The 20,071-nt window shown below is 53.8% G+C and overlaps 1 protein-coding gene across 2 annotated transcripts; it reads left to right on the top strand.

Moving 5' to 3' along the window:
- The first annotated feature begins 4,724 nt into the window (after positions 1-4,724).
- On the top strand, positions 4,725-18,619 carry Scn4b (sodium voltage-gated channel beta subunit 4). Of its 2 annotated transcripts, XM_036193462.1 has the most exons (5): positions 5,170-5,302; positions 12,749-12,921; positions 13,738-13,966; positions 15,510-15,639; positions 16,676-18,619. In XM_036193462.1, the coding sequence occupies exons 1-5, from the start codon at positions 5,242-5,244 to the stop codon at positions 16,767-16,769; spliced, it is 687 nt and encodes a 228-aa protein (XP_036049355.1). In that variant the 5' UTR covers positions 5,170-5,241; the 3' UTR covers positions 16,770-18,619. The 2 variants fall into 2 exon arrangements, with proteins under 2 accessions (XP_036049356.1, XP_036049355.1); XM_036193463.1 differs by lacking the exon at positions 12,749-12,921 and having other exon boundaries at positions 4,725-5,302.
- The last annotated feature ends 1,452 nt before the right edge of the window (positions 18,620-20,071 follow it).

The raw sequence follows: 20,071 nt of genomic DNA on the forward strand, positions 1-20,071 counted from the left end.
CAACTCCAAGATGATCATGGGTGACGTAGGGGTCAAATGGGTAGAGTCCAGGCAAAGCTTTCCCAGAGGCCTCTGAAGTCTCCTTGGGATCTGGTGCTCTGACTCCCCGGCTCTGTGTGAACAGTGGCGGCCTCTGCTGGCCACCTTCTCACCTCTAGGACTACTGCAAGTCCCTGAACCTCCTTACCCTCCCCGCCTGAGCTCTCTCTGTCCCTTACCGCTTCTCCTCAGCGGGTCTCACTCCACCTACAAGAAGCTGCTGGTGAACAGCTTCTCTGAGCCTCCTTACCCTCCCGACCTGAGCTCTCCGATCCCTACCCCTTCTCTCTAACTTCCTGAAGCTACCTTCCACCCAGGGGAGATTTCCCCCACTCCCACATTTCCTTTCCACTTCTCTTCTCCCCTTTCCCTGCTCTTTGCACGTCCTCTGTCCTCTCTCCTGGCATACCAACTCTCCTAGCTGCACCCTCGCCCCATTAAATGTTATCGGAGAGAACAGAATTAGGATCCTTAGGGAGTCCTGCCCTGCACTCTACACAGTTTTGTACTTTTGTATCTGGTGCCCATTTGAGGGGCAGGACAGGGTCCTGGTTTCAGGGGCACATGTGGCCACTTAGCTAATATGATAGCCTCCAATGGACAGCAGCTGCAATGTATAACAAACCTTCCCCAAACCTCCAGATCACACACCTCTTGAGCCCCCATCTGTCACTGATGAGGGTACTTGGTGACCCAGGGAACAGAGTTAAACATAGCTCTGGGGTGTTGGTTAGGGCGACTAAGATTCTGCCCAGGGGCTTCAGTTCCCACCCCAGAGTGGTTCCCAAGAAAGAGATGCCCAGGACTCACCCATCCCTGAGTTGCTTCTAGAAGTGGGCACACACCCCTCTCCAGCTTGGGACTATCCGGCCAGCAGAGACATGCTCGGGACGGTTCGGCTCCCTCCTCCCTCTGCCCTCCTCCTTCCAATGAGCTCATCTGTCTGGGGCTTCCCATCCCCCTTTGCCTGAAAGGATGTTTGGACAGAACCTGGCAGAAAGCAAGGAAAGGAGAGATGGAGGGAGTGACCGCTTACCTGCCTATGCCCTGAGCCCCTAGGAAGTGGAGGTGGGTGAGAAGAGAGGGAGAACTCTCCTCAAGAGGGGAGCTTGGAGAGAGTTTAGCTTTCTACCAATTCACTGATGCCCTGGGAGCCCTGAACTGAGGTGGCCATGCAGCATCCTTTGCTGGACCGTTCAGCCGCGTGCCTGCAGGCTGGTTTGGTGCATGCTGTCTGGTTAACTCTCTCAGAACCTGCCAAACTTCCGTGGATGCTGAGAGAGTGGCTGATGAGGCAGCCACTCTGAGCCAAAGGAGGGGTGAGTGGGGAGGGGCTGAGGGTAGACCCAGATACTCTAGAAGGAGGCTCCAGAGCATCAGCCCAAGCCCCCACCCAAGGGGTGGAAGAACTTTGTGGGCTTTTAACTTTAATGCAGAATCTAGTGCTTGTAGGTGCACTGAGATGGGGATCCTGTTTACAAAGTGGAGGGGAGCCCAGGGTAGGCAAGACGCAGAGGCAGGCTCTTGGTAGGGATCCAAAGCCTGAAGGGAGCCATAAGGAGAGGGTGTAGGGCCAGCTCCCTGCAGAGCCCACAGTCAGTGGGACTGTGCTTAAGTGCCTGCAGTTACCTGCAGTGTCCTGAGAAGAGTGTGCAAAGGCTTCTGGGGGAGCAGGCACGGCAGCAGACAGTAGACAAGGGCAACAGGGGAGCCCAAGGGGGAGGAGATGCCCTGCCAGGCTTCTGCAGTTTAGGAAGAATACCTCTCAAGAGCGCTGGAGTCCTCATGCCATGCCTGGTTCCTTTCCTCTCTCACAGGGTCCTGGCCCAGTTGCCGAGAACTGACATGGAAGGGGTCTTCCATCCACTGGCCAGGGTCACCCGTAGAAGGTGATGCTGTTGAACAAGTGAGCATCTTCCGGTGTCAGGACCACTCTGGGGGCTCCTTTACAGTGGCCTTGCCTCCCTCCTTCAGCGGCTCCTCTAGATGTCCAGCTGTTCCAGAAATAGGGCCCCCTCTCCTCCCTAACTCTATCCTAGCACCCCAGGAGGCTTAGGGAAGTGGGTTTTCTGCTGAGTCTATTGTCTGGTCTGATTTGGGGGGCTAGCCTACCTGAATTCCCAAGAAAGCATCTCCTTCCACTTAAGCCCAGGCTGTCTCTGCCAGCTTGAGAAATGGATGATTCTCTGACAGCTGTTTGGCTCTGGCCCAACCCGTCTCAATGTCCCTGCAAACTTCAAGGGATTTCTGAGCCAAGTCACCCAGACCTGTGGGTGTCACCCACTCCCAGGAATCAGGATCATCAGGGGGACCACTGGGGCTGTGGCTCCAGGTACCCACCTCCCTGAAAGGAGCTGTGCATTTTGTTCTTTCTTCTATGACTAGAGGCTTCTGACAGGAAAGAGGAGTGGGTCCGGTGGGTGGGGAGAAGGAACGGAACCTTCTGCACCCTGTCCCTTGACCTTCTCAGGAGGGATCTCTTAGCTCCGTTACTGCACAGGCTTTCTGAGGTTTCTGTGAGGGAGGTGCTCTACAAATGTAAAACCCTCTCCACCCACTACAGCTTAGTGTTTCCCAAGTCCTTGTTCTGCCCAGCTGGGGGCCCTGCTAGTGTTCAGAGAACAGTCAGGTATGTGAAGTAAAGAAAGCCAATAGCAGGGAGGCACCAAGCCTGGGTTAACCTGTGTTTGTGTAGGTGACCTTGGCCCATAGGTACTCCTCCTCTGTCTCACATCTTCCTCTGTGGCGGGTGAGGGCCCTCTCAGCTAAGGAATCCAGGGAACAGCAAGGGATCAGGGCATGTGGGGAAGGGCACTCCGGGGAGCTAGTCACCTTCCTCCGCCACCAGGGTCTAAAGATATCCCTGGAGTCCTGTCCCCCCTCCTTCCCTGTTTTCCGGGGAGGGGTCACTTTCTTTCCCTTGGCTCACCTCCTCTCACCTCAGCCTACTGCTCTGAGAAACATGACCCTGTTGTAAAAATAACATGGGCAGCGTGGACGCCTGGCCTTGTCTATATAGCGGAAGGACCTCCTGGGGTAAGCAAAGGTCAAGCCTGTCCTGGACATGGCTTTGCCTCTTGGGCCCCAGGCTTCTGTGTCGTGTGTCCACCCTGTGTGCCTAGCTCTCTGCTAAGCATGTTAACGTGTGTTTTACCTCTCTGGGTCTTCACTCCAGCTCCACTTCTAATGTTGGCAAGGCCTGTGGCAAGATACAAGTGCAAAAGGCACAGGAGTCCAAATGTAGGTTATAAATCAGGATAATCAGCCAGGCGTGGTGGCGCACACCTTTAATCCCAGCACTCAGGAGGCAGAGGCAGATGGATCTCTGAATTTGGAGGCCAGCCTGGTCTACACCGTTGGTCTACAGGGCTACATAGAGAAATCCTATCTCAAAACAAACAAATAAACAAACAACAAACAAAATCAAAAGAGCAAGAAAAGTCATAACAACAACAAATCAGTCCAGTAAGTTTATCTCTGGTCCTCTGCCTTTGGCTGCTTTTCTTTGGTGATCTAGAAGATTGTGTCCAAAATGGGCTTCTTCAGGCCATTCCCTGGTCCTCTCGCTTCTGTGGCTGGTCCTGGAGCAACAGGGACTCTGGGACATCATACACAGGAACCACCTACCTGCTCATCAAGCTTATCCACACCGCTGCCCTTAGGCCACTTCTTGGGTATGTGGACTCACTCCTCACTTCAGAGGACAGACTAGGAAAGAACCCAACTCAGATCCCCTGAAAAGGCAATTCCAGACCCCCGGGAGTCCCCGGAACCGTTTAGAACTGAGAGGAGGTACATTCCCTATTGTGATCCCCTGGACTCAGAGGCCAGCATGAGGTCCTCTAAAACTAGGAGATAGGGCTGTTCTCCCTGTTGCCCAGGGTTGAGGATGATGCTGTTATTCATGACCTCAGGAGGTAGATACCATGGGGTCACAATCAGCAGACAGGCAGAGACTTCTCCAGAAAGTTGTGTGCCTTGTTTGGAGTTCTCCAGGAGCAAATGCAGGCATCGGGGTTGTTCAGCTGCCTTGACAACAAAGACGACGAGGCAGAAGGAAACAGCAGGGTTCTCCCCGCAGACATTTAACATTCTGCATACAACCTCAAGGGTCTCATGGAGCTCAAGCCTACTGTAAGGGACTCCAGTTTTGAAGATGGGTGGCCGGTGTGCCTGCAGCAGGGAAGGAGGGTGTGTTCCTAAGGTTTAACTGGTCTCCAGATAGCGAAGATTTGTCCTGGAGGTTTGGGTAGTTGACTAGGGGCCTTGAGGAGGGCATCCCGGGTGTTTTGATTACCGACCCCATCCCCACCCCGCCCAGCATTGGGGAAAAAGCACGCTGTCTCCAAATGTCTGTCACCAGCCCTCTAACAGGCATAGAGTCTGCAGAAATGGGTTGGTGGGCGGAGTGCAGGGGCAATTTACAGGTGAAACTTGGTTTCCCACAGCCTAAAAGCCACCCGCAGAGCGAATAAGCGGCGTGGCGGGAGGCGAACACGTGCGGGTCCAGGTCTGCACCCGATTGTCCGCTGCGGGCAAGCCCGCACACGCCCACCAGCTGCGGCAGCGCCCGCTGCGGACGTCCTCCCCGCGGTCCCGGGAGAGGCAGCCGCTGCCCTTACTCGTGTTCTCCAAGCGGAACAAAACAGCCTTCCAACAAACCTAAAAGCTCCACCTCTACTCCCCCGTGAACTCTTCTCCTAATTGGCAGCTCGGCGCATGGGATGATGCGGGCGGCTGCGGGCCGGCCCTGCAGTGCCAAGCCGCAACATCCCGGTCCGGCTGGAGAGGGAGAGGGCTGCTCAGACTGCACCCCACGATCCTGATCCGCGGCGCTCCGGTCACCGTGAGAAACCGGCGGGGACGCCGCCCCTCCTGCGGCTGGAGCGCTTCCAGAGCAGAGGCGCATCGCAGTGCCGCTCGCCCCGGCGTCCTCCCTCCAGCTCCAGCTCCTCCCCCCCCCCGCCACCCTCCCCCCCAGCCCCGGCGCCCGCAGCGGGCTCCAAGAGGCCAGCGGGCGCGCCTCCCCCCTTCGTTCTCCCCCTCGTCTCGCTCTCTCGCGGCTAACTTTCCTGAGCCCCGACCCACGGCCCGGAGCTCCCCCCCGCAGCTGCGGGGCCCAGAGCCGACCTCGGGCGGAGAGCGTGGGGGTGCCCACTATCTCATCCCAAGCCCTCGGAGTGCTCCAGAGAGAACAGGACCATGTCCCGGGCTGGGGACCGAGGCAAAACCCTGGCGAGATGGCTGGGCACTGGGCTTTTGGGTAAGGCAGCCCCAGCTTTGTCTTTTCCCTCGCCTCTTTCTTACCCCCACCCCACCCTGAAGGAGGGGACACTGGAGAAGAGGGGTGCCTTAGACAAGGTGGCACCAAATGAGTGGATGACCGCTGGACGCTTAGCTTGGAGACTGTGCTCCCTGGGAACCCTGTGCAACCCCCTCCCCCACCCCACCCTGGCAGAGTTTCTTGCTACCTTTGGTTGACATTTGGAGCTAGGTCTTGGGGCTGCAGCAGGGGAATCCTTCTAAGTCCCAAAATTCAGGCATGCTGGTGGAGGGGTCTACTGCCCTGAGTGTGGGGGGTCCCAGGGGGTTTGCAGGTGTAGTGGGTGGTGTCTGCCACCCTTGCCTGGAGCTATTGGCTTGCTTCCCTGGCAGGAGGGATGCACCCGTGGGGGACAGGGTCTCCCCACCACCCTTTGCTAGGTTCTTCTGTCTTCTCTGGTGTCCCTCTATGCCAAATGCTGGAAAGGCTTGGATGGACCTAGAGGACCGTTTAAAAGCCACCTTTTAAGGAGGGTCTTGTCCCTCTTCCTGTAAAGGGATTCTCTGAGGAAGACCTGTTTGGCCTGTTCCTAGCTCTTTATTTTGGGGAAGACTGTGAAGAGAGAGGACTCAGGTCCAGAGGACGCAGAGGATAGAGGATATTGTGGCTATCTATTAATATTCACATGATGGTTTTGAGTGTCAAACTCCAAGAGATTAGGCAATGGTATTTATTAGTCCAGACTGTAAATCACTGGCTTCCAATGTGAGCTGGCTTCATCTCTGGCACCTGCACCTCTTCCTGTTTATTATGTCAGATTTGGGTTTTGACAGATACCTATCCCCCACCCCCATTGGGTCAGGCACATGGTGGAGGTATTTGTACTGGAAGCAGGGGACAGAGGCCTCTGAGAGAAGCCACTATGCACCTGTAAATCATGTACAGACCTATCCTAGGGATACATGTCAGGTGTTGGTGTGGTGTGGTGGTGGGGAGCAGCATTCTTTTTACTGAGCTCTGGTTTGCTCACCTTCCTGAGGCCAGATATCAGACATTGGTGCTTTGCCCCGTACCATCGGCACAGATGTTATTTCATGGTGACTCTCTTTGTGGGATGGGTATAGTATCATTCCATTGGAGTTCCTAATTGGATCATCCCAGGACTCCCCTCTGGCCATGGCAGGGGTCAGGGGTCAGGGGTCTCTGAGGCAGCAGAACTCCACTGACTAAACCAGTCACTATATGTTATAGATGCCCTTACCCTATGTTTGGTTGGTCAAGGGAGTATCAGGCCTTGCACTACCAGAGTAGTCATAGAATCTGGCCTCTGTAGATAATAAGAGGGCTCTAGGAACTGGGGGTGGTGTGGGGTGAGTGGAGAGCAGGGCAGAGCTGTGGAATGAGTGGGCAAGGACTTTGAGAACCACAGCTCTCCAAAAAGTGGGGATGGTGTGGTCTGGAGAGGGAGGGTAACCTGCCTAAGGGTACATGGCCAGTTGGGGGTCAAGTGGGACAGAATCCAGGCCATCTGGTGAGAAGGAAGTCAGTGGTTAGAGCCCGAGGGTGAGTGAAGCTCTGGCTCATGGCATGGAAGCCATGGGCTTGAATCGTGGTCAGATCTTTGCTTTCACAGGTGGGGAGACTTTCAGGAGTTCCCCCTCCTCCCAGACCGATTCAGTTTCATGGACTGAGACCCCAGTGGGTTTTGATAACACAAATAAGACAGCCTTTCCGAACCCTAGAAGTGCCTCACGAGGCCACATCACTGCAACTGAGGTTTATATGGGTTCCAGGCTTTCCCTAAGTATGTAACTGGTAGTGTGTAGTTCTGCCCACCCCTTGCTTTCTCCCTGATTTGCTTAATTGCCATGATCTGTGTTTAATTACTACTTGTGAGGGTGCTGTGTCGTACAACCCTCTCCTGGTATGTATTTATTAAGGGCTTGTTTAATGAGTGCACAATTAAAGAGAGGGTGTTGAGTCCCCTTCAGAGGAAGAAACCAACGAGGCTCAACTGGGAGATCCTGGAGAAGAGGGGAAGAGAGCCGGGGGCAGTCTGCATCTGGAAAAGATGATTAACCCTCTGAATCTGCAGAAGGCAGGCTTTGGGGAACAGACAACCCTGACTGGCTACCTCCTGGAGGAGTCACCTTGCCCTGTGGCTGCTTCTTGAGGGGATGGAGGTACATCTCCATAAGCCATGGATACGGTGGGCCAACATCACTGCCCAGTGGCCTCTAAGAAAGAGAACAGACCCACTGTTTGGCCTTGTTTGTAAAGCTGGTTTCTCTGATCCAGTTCTGTCTCAGGGGCATGTTTCTATCCCTGCAAAGCTCCTGGGGGTGGGCAGGAAGCAGGCAGGCAGGTTGCCTAGGGTGAGGGAGCAGAAATCTTTCCTTTGCTATAGGGCCCAGGAGCCTTGCCTGGCCCAGCCCTGCTTCTCCAGCCCCCGAGGCCTCTCTCCCAGGAGGGGTCCATGTCTCACTGCCCTTAGCCGGCCCACTTTTTCCTTTAAGCTCTAACTGAGCTGTTCATCCTCCCTGGGGCCAGAGAGTCTCAGCTGAGCTTCTGTTCGCCCTGCCCCGCAAGTCCTTGGAGCTAAACTTAGAGCAGGCACCATCCTGCCCTCCTTCTGCCCACTACCCTGCCTGAGTGTGACTGATCTCTGGATATGGGAAAAGATGATGGAGTGTTGCCAGCCTGGCATCCTCCTTACAATGGGTGCTGATAGCCACTAGAGTCCTGCTGGTGTGACTATTTAATAGTATTCCATGTGTGGAATACTTTTTGTAGGTGTGCATGGACCTGTGTGTGCAGGTATGTGTGTGGAGGCCAGAAGTTAACCTTGGCTGTCATTCCTTAGGTGAGACAGGGTCTGTCATTTGACCTGGAGCTTCTGGATAAATAGCAAGGCTGGCTGGCCAGTGAGCCTAAGACCGGCACCTGTCTCTACCTTCTCAGTTCTGGAACTACAAACCCATGCCACCATACCCACTTGTTTTTTTTTTTTTAAATTATTTTAAAAACAAGGTTTCAGGGAACTGAACTCATTGCCTGCTAGTATGCACTTTCCTTACTGAGTCATGTCCACAGCCCTAAATACTTTTCAAAAACTTTGGTACAACTTCTGAATTCTGAGTCTGTCTTTCTCCCTGGATGAAGTCCCGGCAGGGTGGCAGGAGCTTGGGACTTCCAAAGATGGCTGCTGAGAATGGCTAAGTGACTTAGGAAAGGCCAGGCTGTGAGATGGGGGTGGGAATCCACAGGACTCTGACAGAGGAGACTTCATTGATCCCACAGTGCCAGAAAGAGGCCCGACTGGCAGGCATATCCCCCCCCCCCCATGCTGGCATTCTAAAGAGGTAACTTTTGGGGCAAAGCAAGACAGTCCTTTACTTAGGGAAATAGCCACATGGAAATTATCCAAGATGTGGTAGAGGGTGAAGAAATAAATCAATGTGTGAGTAGCCTGGAGACAATCTTGGCTGACGACAGTGGTCTTTAAGAGAAACTAATGGCGCCCTGGTTATAACCAGGGCTGGTATGGGGATAGCCATGTCCTCCTCAGCCCTTTCAAACAACATCCTCTCCCCTAGATGCTCCCTTATGGAAGTCCTTCTTGTGTTTTACAGCCTCATGTTTTGGCTTCCCACCAAGCTTGGGAGGTAGGCAGGTTTACAGCTCTCTCTTACACTGCTCTGGGGATGCGCATGCAGGATGCAGGACATGTGGTACCTCTGACTTTGTCAAGGTCAGTAGGCTGACTGGGGCCTGCCTGGGGCCTGCCGCCCAGTCCATTCCAGCTTTGGCCAACCTGCTTAAGTAGCCCTCCAGGGGCCTGTTAGTGGATCCTGACCCATGCTCCTCCCCAAGCTTAGTCTCACAGGAGCTTGTGCACCAACCTCCTAGACACAGCCCGCAGGACTTCCTAATGCCGGGCTGGGTGGGCTGGGTACTGCAGAAGCAGCCAGGTTTGCCTACTATTGTCCATGTTTCCACCCGGGCAAGGATGCCTCTGTGGAGACCATCTCTGCCGGTTTCTTTTATCCCCTCCAGGCTATCGAGGACAAGGCAATGCTTCACTCAGAGTCCTGAAAGTATTAAATAGAGTTAAGTCGTCCGCATCAGGCAGAAATGCGTACTGTGCGGTGAGCCAGAACGTAAAGAAACAGTGTTCTTCTTTCTGAACTTTTCCTTTGCTCTTTTCTGCTTCTATCTGTTTAAAGTATCTTCTCCAACCAGGTGCAGAGGCACCTGCTTGTCATCCCAGCACCTCAGGAGGTGGAGGTAGATGAGAAGTCCTAGGTCATCCTTGGTTGCGGAGCAAGGTCTAGTCTGGCGTGTGTGAGGCTCTATCTCAAAAACAAATGGTCATGTCCCTTTGCTGTGCTTCTATGCTCTGCAATTGTTCATTTGAGCTGGGGTTGGAGGGAGGAATTTGGTCCTTGAGATGAGTCCCCTGTCTTCATCAGGACTCTGATTCCCAGGTCCAGGTGTTAAGCTGGGAGCCAGAACCTAGGCATTACCAGGAAGCTCCTCCTCTCCCTCCTCCCCTCCCTCCTCCCCTCCCTCCTTCTTTCCTTTCTCACAATTCCTTCCCTCCTCCCCTTCCTTTTATTTTTTGAGACAGAGTCTTAAGCTGGTCTCAGAACCGTAGCAACCCTCCTGCCTCTGCAGAGTGCTGGGAATCCAGGTGTGAGCCAGCATATCCATTTTAGGAAGCTTCTTTTTTTCTTGGAGGTCAGAGGACACCCTTGGTTCTTGCCGCCCACCTCATTTGAGACAAGATCTGTTGTTTTAGGGCTGCATATGCCAGGCTAGTGGGCTCACAAGCTTCCAGAAATCCCGTCTCTGTCACCCATCTCCCTGAGCCAGCACCGGGATGACTGATGCTTTATGGTACACACCGGCTTTTACATGGGTTCAGGGGATTTGAACTCAGAGCCTCATGTTTACATGGCAATCACTCATGAGCCATCTCCCCAGCCCAGAAGCTGCCTTTGCTCAGGGCTTCCCTGTCTTCTGCTCTGCAACCTGGTTCCGTTTAGGGGGTCATAAGCTTCAGGCTCCCATCCTCCAGTGCTGGTTTTAGGCAGACCCCTGTGACTGCTCCTGTTCCTAGACCTGGGCGGGGGCAGTTGGGGTAGAGGATAGCAGAGATAAAATAAGAACCAAGAACTCCAGGGAGCACTGACCCCCATCAGATGGGGGAAAGCAGATTAGTTTCTGAGTGCTACCTACTTGCTTCCTGAGTATGTGGCCTTTTGTATGTTTATTCCTTGGAGGCATTTATTGGGAATAAAAGGAATAACAGCTTCATAGGGTAAGGATGAAATGTGCACAGTTTATGAACTATATCTAACCTATCACACAGTAAGTACTAAGCTCCAAAGAGGACATTCACAGTGTGGCTGCTGGGAAAATCACTTCACCTCTCTGAGCCTCAATTTCATCGTCTGTAAGATGATAAAAAGTGTACCTGACATTTAGTATCTATTAGAAGTGGGGGTGACTGTGTGGGAGCCCTCCAGCATAGTCATTTTCAAATTGTGGTCTGCACCCACACTGTTCCCTGGGAGCTACAGAGAGAGGCCAGCTCTGAAGACTCATAGTCAGTAGCTCCAGGGGCCGACCCACACCGGCCTATGCCTGTCCCGGTAATTCTAATGTCTCTCAGCATGGAAAACCATTGCAACAGTCTTGATGCATTGTACGAACACACACACACACACACACACACACACACACACACACACACAGTTCCTGATTGAAGCCATCTAGCAAGAGCTGGAGCCGTGGTGGGCAAATGCACCTATTTTAGGATGTGTGGAGGGTTCTCCTGGCTTTGGGAGCATGAGATGCTGGAACCATTTTCCTCCTTGACCTTAATGGAATCGCTGACTTCTCTAGGCTTAGCTCCCTCTCCAGTGTGATCTATAATCCTAGATGTGATGGGGTAGCAGAAGGCGTCAGGCGTCGGACACACAGTAAATGCTGAATGAGTGTCTGCTCTGCTGTCATTGCTGACCATGGCAGGAGTCAGGTTGGGTTACTGGGCCATAGGGTGCAATTTCTGACTGACTTGGTGTGTGTGTGTGTGTGTGTGTGTGTCAGTGGCAGGGAGGAGCAGTCAGAAGCAGAGGGGACACAAGGAAGGTGGAGGGACCCTTGAGGGCTCCTTCTGTCACTCAGTAGCACGGTGGGCAAAAGGAGGAAAAGGACTTACCATGCAGCGTGAGGGACTCAAGTTAGAAAACCAAGTGCTTTCCTGAGAATTAAGATGGGAGTGAGCTCTCATTTTCCCTACGGGCAAGGAAAGGTAAGGGTTCAGTGGCGAATCGTCTTCCTGGAAACGACCTTGAGGCAGAGGCAGTGGAGTTTCCTGGAGGAATGTGCAGGAAGGAGGAGGCTTAGATTCTTTAAGAGCCTTTAGGAGTGGGCGAAGGGGAGGGCAACTTCTCCTGTGGCAGAGGGATGTCTTGCGGTGGGGTTGTGGGGATAGAGGGATGTCCTGCGGTAGGGGTGTGGAGGACAGAAGTACTGCGCAGGGAGTGTGCGTGGGGGCGGGGCGGGCAGAGGAATATCTTATGGAGGGGTGTGTGCTTGGAGGGGGTTGGGAGACCGCGGGGATGTCACTGTGGTTCCTGGGGTGAGGGTGCGGAGAGTGGCTGCAGGGTGATGGGGAGGACCCACGCTTCACGGGGTCGGGAGGGGACTGGCCATAGCGAAGTCCCCTGCAGCATGCCCCCAATTGGTTCAAACGGGGTAGGCGGAGAGTTGCACTCTGCCTGCTCCATCCTGTGTCCTGGTTCTGGCAGTCTGCGTCCCCCGCGGCCGGCCACGGTTTCATCACGGCGGGCCGGTCGTCGTCCTTCTCTCTTCGGGATCCCCTTGCGTGGTCAGAGGCGCTGGATTCACTAGCCAGACAATGTCCATCCCTAAAGTGTCTCTCTGTCCCTAGCTCCAGTGCGGGACTGCAGTGGTCGCGCCTTTCCACCTGACCACATTCTGGCCCCCACCCGCAACTCCCAAATGTCACCAAGGGCGCGCTCCTATCTAGGGAAGGCTTCCCCCACACCCCTTGCAGGTGAAAGGGAGTTTCCCGTCTGTGCTTGCTTGCCTCCCCACCTAGGTGAACGGACGACGGAGTCACTTATTCCAGAACAAGGGAGGGGGGGAAAAAATCCATGAGATCCGCCTTTTCTTGGGTTGGGGTGACCTCTCGTGGTCATTCTGAGTACCACAGGGCCACTAGGAGGCTCAGAATTCAGTCCTCTCAGGCTAAGTGGATATTGAAAAGTAGGTAGATATTGTAATGAGAACCACCTCCCCTCCTGAGGATGCCAAAGACCTTTTTACCTGGCAAAGCCACTCTGCCCTGCTTGAGAGTGCCCTTAAAGAGCTTCCCGTGGGGTTGTATTAAGGGAGGCTGTGTCCCCTGTACAGGTCTCTTCCTGCTCCCCATGTCCCTGCCGTTGGAGGTGTCTGTGGGAAAGGCCACCACCATCTATGCTATCAACGGCTCAGCGATCCTGCTACCCTGCACCTTCTCCAGCTGTTTTGGCTTCGAGAATCTCTACTTCAGGTGGTCCTACAATAACACGGAGACATACAGGATTGTAAGTGGGATGCTCATGTCCTGCCCGTTAAGCTCCACCATGAGGATCCCAAAGAACCCATCCTTCCTTGCTCTTTCAGGCAGGAGGATTGTTCCCACGGGGATGCCAGAATTTGGGGTCTGTTGGTAATTTTGGCTAGACTTTGTTGTCCTGTCCGGAGGAAAACTTGCAACTTGTATATTTGCAGAAGGTTTAATAGTTTAGCAATCAGGAGGAAGAAACTGTTGGAAAGAGCAGTAGCGGAGGGCTGTGCTTGGAAGGGCAGGAGAGGGAGCCAGAGAGGGTGAATCGATCACAGATGTGGATGGAGTTCTTTGCAGCTGGGCAGGGGTTCTTCTCCCAGAGTAACTGGGGGAAACCCCACAAGTGCAGCCTTAGAGGATGCCAATGGAGAGAGCTGTGGCATTAATCCAGGTCCTGCTGAAGGCTGAAGGACAAAGGTTCAGTGGGGCAGAGGGTACAGTGTAAGTAAAGTCTGGGTGGGATATGCAGAGAGAAGTGAGTGTGCGTGGTGTGTGTGTGTGGTGTGTGTGTGTGTGTGTGTGTGTGTGTGTGTGTGTGTGTGTGTGTGTGCACATGCACTATTTACAGAGGCACTGTGAGGAGGAAAAAGACTTTTATGAAAACAGCAGCCCGTGTGCTGTTTTCCAGGGAGTCCTTAAGGACACAGGTTTGAAACAGGCAGAATTCAGGTCAGGCAGAGCTATAGCCACTGGCCGAGAGAATGGAGAAAAATGCAGGGTCTTTCTGGGCACGGATAGCGTTGGCACTCAAGGGAGGGTGACATTTGACCACGCTGATCTTTTCTTGCTCCAGCTCATAGACGGCATTGTGAAGAATGAGAAGTCTGACCCGAAGGTGAGGGTGAAGGATGATGACCGCATCACCCTGGAGGGCTCCACGAAGGAGAAGATGAACAACATCTCCATCCTGCTGAGTGACCTGGAGTTCAGTGACACGGGCAAATACACCTGCTTCGTGAGGAACCCCAAAGAGAAGGACCTCAACAACTCTGCCACCATCTTCCTCCAAGTGGTTGATAAATGTATGGAGTGGGGCGGGGGTGAGGCTGGTAGGGTAGGGAGGACTGGGGTTGCCCATCTCAGTGTGGCATCAAAGTGGCAAAATGGGCCATGCTGGTGGTTTCTTTCTCTTCACACTTGCAAGAGTTACAGGAGTTACACATGGAAGCCAGAAAAAGTTAGCTATGGCGTGGCTTGGGAATGGCGCTGACCGTCTTTGAGCCCTGATGTCCTAGTCCATAAAATGGACATATGGCTGCTTTCTGCCAAGGTGCCTGTGAGGGCTGGAGGAGCTAGTTGCGAGTGGTCAACGGCTTTAGGCTCTCTCTGTGTAGGTGATTTTTTCTCGATTGCACACTGCGTTAGCGAGTGTTGGGTGGCTGCCAGTGTTGAAGTAAAGGGTGCTGTGACTAGTACACACTAGTCTTTTTTATTTTTATTTTTTTGAGGAGTGTGTAGTTCAGACAAGCAGATGACAGCCCCAGATGGATTGCAGTGGCACAGATGCTTCCCAAAGAGATAGAATGAGGCGTGGTCCTTCCCCCATGGAACTGGACACAGGCAGGTCAATTAAAAGGGGAAGGGACTGAAGACAAGAGGCCAGGAAGCCACACGCCTCCACTCCGTGAGGTGGTCAGAGAAGCAAAAGGGGATAAATAGGTGATGCCCTTACCCCATGACCATTTCAGGGAGCCCCTGGAGATGGTCCAGCAGGAGCTGAATTTGGCCTGAGGTCCTCCAGCCAGTCTTTCCTGAGTCTGGGGTGACATCTGCAAAGAGTTTCACCTCTTCTATATGTTTAGATTCCTGTCACTCTGCTCTGTGCTTGGCCTTGGCAGGAGGAGAAAGGAACCAGCAGTGACAGAGTGTTTCTGGGTGCCAGGCTCTGAGTTAGACGGCTCATTTTAGCTCAGTGGCGCCTCCCAGGTGGCACCTGTCTAGGTATAGGGTTTTTCAGCCATCCTTTTACACGGTGGAGGTGATTCAGGGTGCTGAGGGTCAGGTGTGACCGGGATGGGAGCTTTGCCCGCCCACCTCCCCACACCCCATCCCCAGCTGAGGGAGCCATGCAATTAAAGTGGTGCTGTGTAGATAAGAACAGGAGAAGCCAGGGGGTTCACGGGGGCCCTAGGGAGGCTTTGCTGGGAATGGTGACAGAGAGGGGAATGTCTGAAGGCAATGGGGGAGAAAGCAGAGATAGCTGAGAAATAAGTTTGTGACTTAAAGCTGGGAGCTGTGGGTCACATTCTGATTTATTCCCCAACTCGTGTGTGTGTGTGTGTGTGTGTGTGTGTGTGTGTGTGTGTGTGTGTGAGAGAGAGAGAGAGAGAGAGAGAGAGAGAGAGAGAGAGAGAGAGAGAGAGAGAGGAGAGTGTATGGGAAGAGGTTCTGGGAAGGGTGACGGGAACAGGCCCCATGGTGTGCTTAGCTGAAAGGCACGGTGTTCTGGCCTCTCCTGTCTTGGTTGACCTGAGAGGGTCATGGCCTGGAGGTAGGGCTGCCAGTTTCGGACTAAGTGTGGGGGCTTTACGCGCATCTTCCCTGCCTGCTCTGTCCCTCCTCCAGTGGAAGAAGTGGATAACACGGTGACGCTCATCATCCTGGCTGTGGTGGGTGGGGTCATTGGACTTCTGGTCTGCATCCTGCTGCTGAAGAAGCTCATCACCTTCATCCTCAAGAAGACCCGAGAGAAGAAGTGAGTCGACTCTCCATCACTCCCATGCGCCATCAACCTGGCGCCCTCTCCCTCCACCTACCCCTGCCCGCCTGTGGTGTCAACTCTGTCTCTTCGTTCTCCACTCACTTCTGATGCCACCGCTGTCCTGTGCTATCCCTCCAGCCCTTGCCCCAGTCCTGGCTCCCTCCTGACCTCTCTCCATCTGCTCCTTCCCATCCAGTCCTCTTTTTCTACCTGTCCTGTCAGCCTCTCTTCCAACCGTGTGTGCGCGTGTGCACGCTAAAGCCTATGGTAGGATTTAGGAAGCCTGTTTATTTTCTGAGTTAGACTTCCCACTTTAGCTTTCTTTTCTTTTATCACAGAAAACGTGAGTAGAGACTCTAGAATGGAAAGATGCTTTTTGGCGAGATGAAAAATTCTGAGGATTCAAACGGGAGAGGCAGAAAGAAGGCCTGACAGCCGAGCACAGTGGCTCATGCCTGCAATCCCAGTAGTTGAGAGTCAGGCTTAGAAGGATCTCCTTGAGTTCAAGGCCAGCCTAGTCTACACCGTGAGGCCTTGTTTCAAACGCCAAAGCTTTAGCTAAACTACACTATAATCTGAAATGGTGACTTGGCCTCCCAGGAGGTCCTAGGGTAAATTCAATTATCAAAATAGACGTCTAGGGTCGAGGATGTAGCTAAGTGGTGCAGCGCTTGCCTAGCATGTGTGAGGTCTTGGGTTCAAGACCCCTGCTGGAAGGAGGAGAAAGATGGGCAGGTGTAGAGGGTATGAGCCTAGGCACAGAATTTTCTGGAACAGTGTCAGGTTAGCTTTAAAGTACCAGGTGAGGGATCTTGCAAAGCCAGAGCAAGAAAAAGTCATTAGAAGGGAAGAGGCATTAGAAAGCGGTATTCGAGGGAAGACAGGCGATGGGGTGGGGTACCCTGGAACAGAACAGAAAACAGAAGGCCAGGGAAAGGGCACAGGGAGCCACGCCCCTACCCCTTGTGCCTCTCACCAGTCTGTCTCCCTTCCCCCTTCCCTCCTCCCCTCCTCCCTCCCTCCTCTCCAGGAAGGAATGTCTTGTGAGTTCCTCTGGGAATGACAACACGGAGAATGGCCTTCCTGGCTCCAAGGCAGAGGAGAAGCCACCCACCAAAGTGTGAGGTCCTGCCGGGCCAGGCAATGCAGGGAGCCTCACCAACCGAGAAGTGTGCTGCTTGGCCCCAACTGTCCTCTTTCTGAGCAGGAAGGACCTGATCCTGTCCCGCCCAGCCTGCGCTACCATTTCCTCCCCAGCCAGGGCTTTCCAGGGGCAAGGGCTGGCTGGGGGAGGAAGCCTACAGAGGTTGAAGAAAGGGAAAGGACGGGCTGGAGCAGTGTGGGAGAGTTGGTCCCCGGCACCTGGAGAAATGGGGTCTCCTTTAGACTTCCCACCTCTGTGAACCCTCACGTTCCCCTCACTTTTCCTTCTGATCTTTCACCAGGATATTGAGGTGATCAGGATATTGAGGGCTGCTCTCAAAGCTGGGGTTCAGAGATGGATGGAGGGTGGGTGCTTGAGATGTTGGGAATGTGCTAGAACTCTGGGGTGGAGTCTGCTGGAGGTGGGGCCAGTTCTGAGATGCAAGCTGGGTTTTGAAGGGTATCAGGCTTCTGGAAGTTCCTTCCGAGGGAACTTCTCTTTCCCCCACCCTAGAATACCTGCCCACACTGTCCCAGCTCCCTGTCCAGCCTCCTGCTCTGAATTTGTAGACTCCCCAGCTAGGTCTAGATGTCCTGGTCTTCAAGTGTCCCAGTCTATCTAGCCGATCTTTGCTCTCTCTGAGCTGCAGCTGCTGAGGAGGCTTGGGGGACAGGGGGTGCCCTCCATCCTTCCTGGCACACTGGGGTGCTATAGGCATCTTTTCTGGCTTTGCTCTTTGGGTTTCAGGGGCGGGGGAATGGTGTCTCCAACCTTCCAGCCTTTGGAAGGACTATCCCAGCCCTCCATGACTGACAGCCCTTATCCTTGGCATGGCTGGACCATGCCACCCTGGCACACTGGGAGCTCAGTTCTTCCTAGTTCTCCCCTTCTCTTGAAACAGCTGATCTTGCCAACTTACTTAAGGGATGGCTTCTTGACACCTCCCATCCTATACCTTTGCTCCTCTGATGTCCCTCCAGCATGCCTGACCTTTCCCTGCCCCTAGGTCCCTCCACCCCAGCCCTGGGTCTGTCTTTGCCTCAGGGACCCTTGTTTCCAAATGAGAAGGCCCTTGGCTTCTCCAGTCGCTTTCTGCCCAGCTGGGCCAGCTCCTCTGCCAGCCGAGGTTGAGGAGGAGCAGGGAGAGGGCACTTTCGCCTCCTCTCTGCTTCCTGCAGAGCCGGTTTGCACACCCCTCTGAGTGTGGGACTAGACTGTGCCTTAGCTCCCTGAGTCCTGGTTCTTACCCCATTTCCCTTTGGCTCACACTTCCCAACTTAGTTGCACAGTCTGGTGTGACAGTGGTGGGGGTCCCCAGCTCCCCTCCCCGAGGTCATGGAGGAGGCCATGAAGCCGGGGGTGTGTTAACAATGGCCCTATGGCTGAGGGCAGTCTTGGGACACCTGTGGGGTGTCTCATCCTTGTCTTTGATATGGAGATGGGATGGTATCAGATGTGGGACCTTCAGATGGGTGTGATATATGAGATATGGTAACAGGGAGGTACCCCAACTCCCTCTTCCTCATCAGGTTTCTGATACTCTTGGGTCCCCAGAAGATGAAGATCAGTCCTCTTTCTAGGGGTAGCTCTATGCAGGAGTAGCTGAAGGTTAACCCCCAATTGGAAGCCTAGTGTAAGGACAATAGGACCCGAAGGGTGCCTGTGGCTATGGCTAGTGTCTCTTGCCCAAGCCTGGTCGCTCACAGGTCCCTGCCTTCTCTCCTCCTGTCATTCTTTACCCAGAACCCATTGTGGCTGGGGTAAAAGTTGCCCTTCTCCTGCTTATATTTATTTATTTGAGACAGAGTCTCACGTAGCCCAGGCTGGCCTCAGACTTCCTCCATAGCCAAGACTGGCCTTGAACTCCTGATCTTCTGCCTCCATCACCCCAGTGCTGGGATGGCAGGTGTGACCCCACATCCTGCTCAGAGTAACCAGGCTCTGAGAGCAAACACGGCACCAGAGCCTCCAGCCTTCCAGGAAACCCCCGGCTGCCTTCTTGTAAAACTGCTTTCTTCCCCAACATTGGAAGAGGCGAGTGCCGTAGGCTCTTCTTGCTTTCCTGAGAGGAAGCCAAGGCATAGAGAAGAGAGAGGAAGGGTGTCATCCTGCCCCTCTTCCTGTCACTGTGGCCTTGCCAGTGGCCCTTGCAGCTTCTCCCATCTGCCCAAAGGGTGAAATAATACCTACCTCACAGGACTGTCATGAGGACTGTCGTGAGGCTTGGCGAGGTTTTTTTGTTTTGTTTTGTTTTGTTTTGGCTTGGCTTGGAAAGGTATTGGGAAACAAGGTTTATCACTGGAGATGGTTCCACGTCTGTCATGTCCTCATCCCTCTAACATGCATACACCTCACACTCTTCCTCTTCCCTTTGTTACCGTAGGAACCGTGGCTCCAACTGATGCTAAGCATCTTGTCTACGGCATTGGTTTTTTTTTTTTTTTCTTTTTGATGAAGGTGATTGGGGATATGGGTGTAATTTTTTATTGTTGTTATCCCAATGCCTGCAATACTACTGACATTTAATGGATAGGAATTAAGAGCACAAAACTTGGTCCTCTTAACAAGGGATGTCCAGTCCAAGTGCTAGCTTCATGCCTGTGCAGACATTGCCACGGATTACATTAGAATGTACGCTCACAAAGCCATTTCCCCCAGCCAGACCCTCATGCAGGCACGTTTTCAGTAGTGATCTCAGGGTGGCTGAGGCTGTTCCCTGCACCACCAGGCTCAGAACCTCTTACACAGTTGACTTTGGGGGGCCCGGACCCATGCAGTTGTGCTGGCAGTGATGTCAGTGAGACCAAAGATGAAGCACAAGTCCCTCCTCATCCTTGACCTCCAAATAGACATCTGCATCCGAGGGCTCAGATCCCTCTGTGTAGAAACTGAGCAGAAGGCCACTGGAACCAGCCTGCAGTGCTGGAGGGCCCGTGAGAGGGATGGACTGGGAGGAGGGGGGCAGAATTTCACACCCCTGGCAGACCAGCTTTTGTGGTTCCTGGGAGGCAAGAGCATCCTTCAGATGGTGGGATTCGAGGGTGCACTCGTGTGGAGTGGTTGTGGCCTGGGGTGTGTGCGAGGTGTGCCTGGCCAGTCTGTAGAGGTGTGACTGAGAGGGTGGGCTGTGCCTGTAAGGGGTGATGGGAGATGGGAGAGGGGGGCTCTGCACTCTCCACAGCCTGAGCTGGAGGCTGGGGAAGGGTGAGAGACATACATGAACAGCCATGCTCCTGGATTCCCCCGGGTGACTCCATCTCAGGGTCACAGTCAACTGCCATT

Source organism: Onychomys torridus, chromosome 7, assembly GCF_903995425.1.
Source record: "Onychomys torridus chromosome 7, mOncTor1.1, whole genome shotgun sequence".
Taxonomy (NCBI): Eukaryota; Metazoa; Chordata; class Mammalia; order Rodentia; family Cricetidae; genus Onychomys; species Onychomys torridus.

Bases quoted from the DNA above. Each gene is read 5' to 3' on its own strand.
- Scn4b (XM_036193462.1), top strand. From the start codon at position 5,242: ATGTCCCGGGCTGGGGACCGAGGCAAAACCCTGGCGAGATGGCTGGGC. The intron at 5,303-12,748 runs GTAAGGCAGCCC...TCCCCTGTACAG, and splicing joins GCTGGGCACTGGGCTTTTGG to GTCTCTTCCTGCTCCCCATG. The intron at 12,922-13,737 runs GTAAGTGGGATG...TTCTTGCTCCAG, and splicing joins ACACGGAGACATACAGGATT to CTCATAGACGGCATTGTGAA.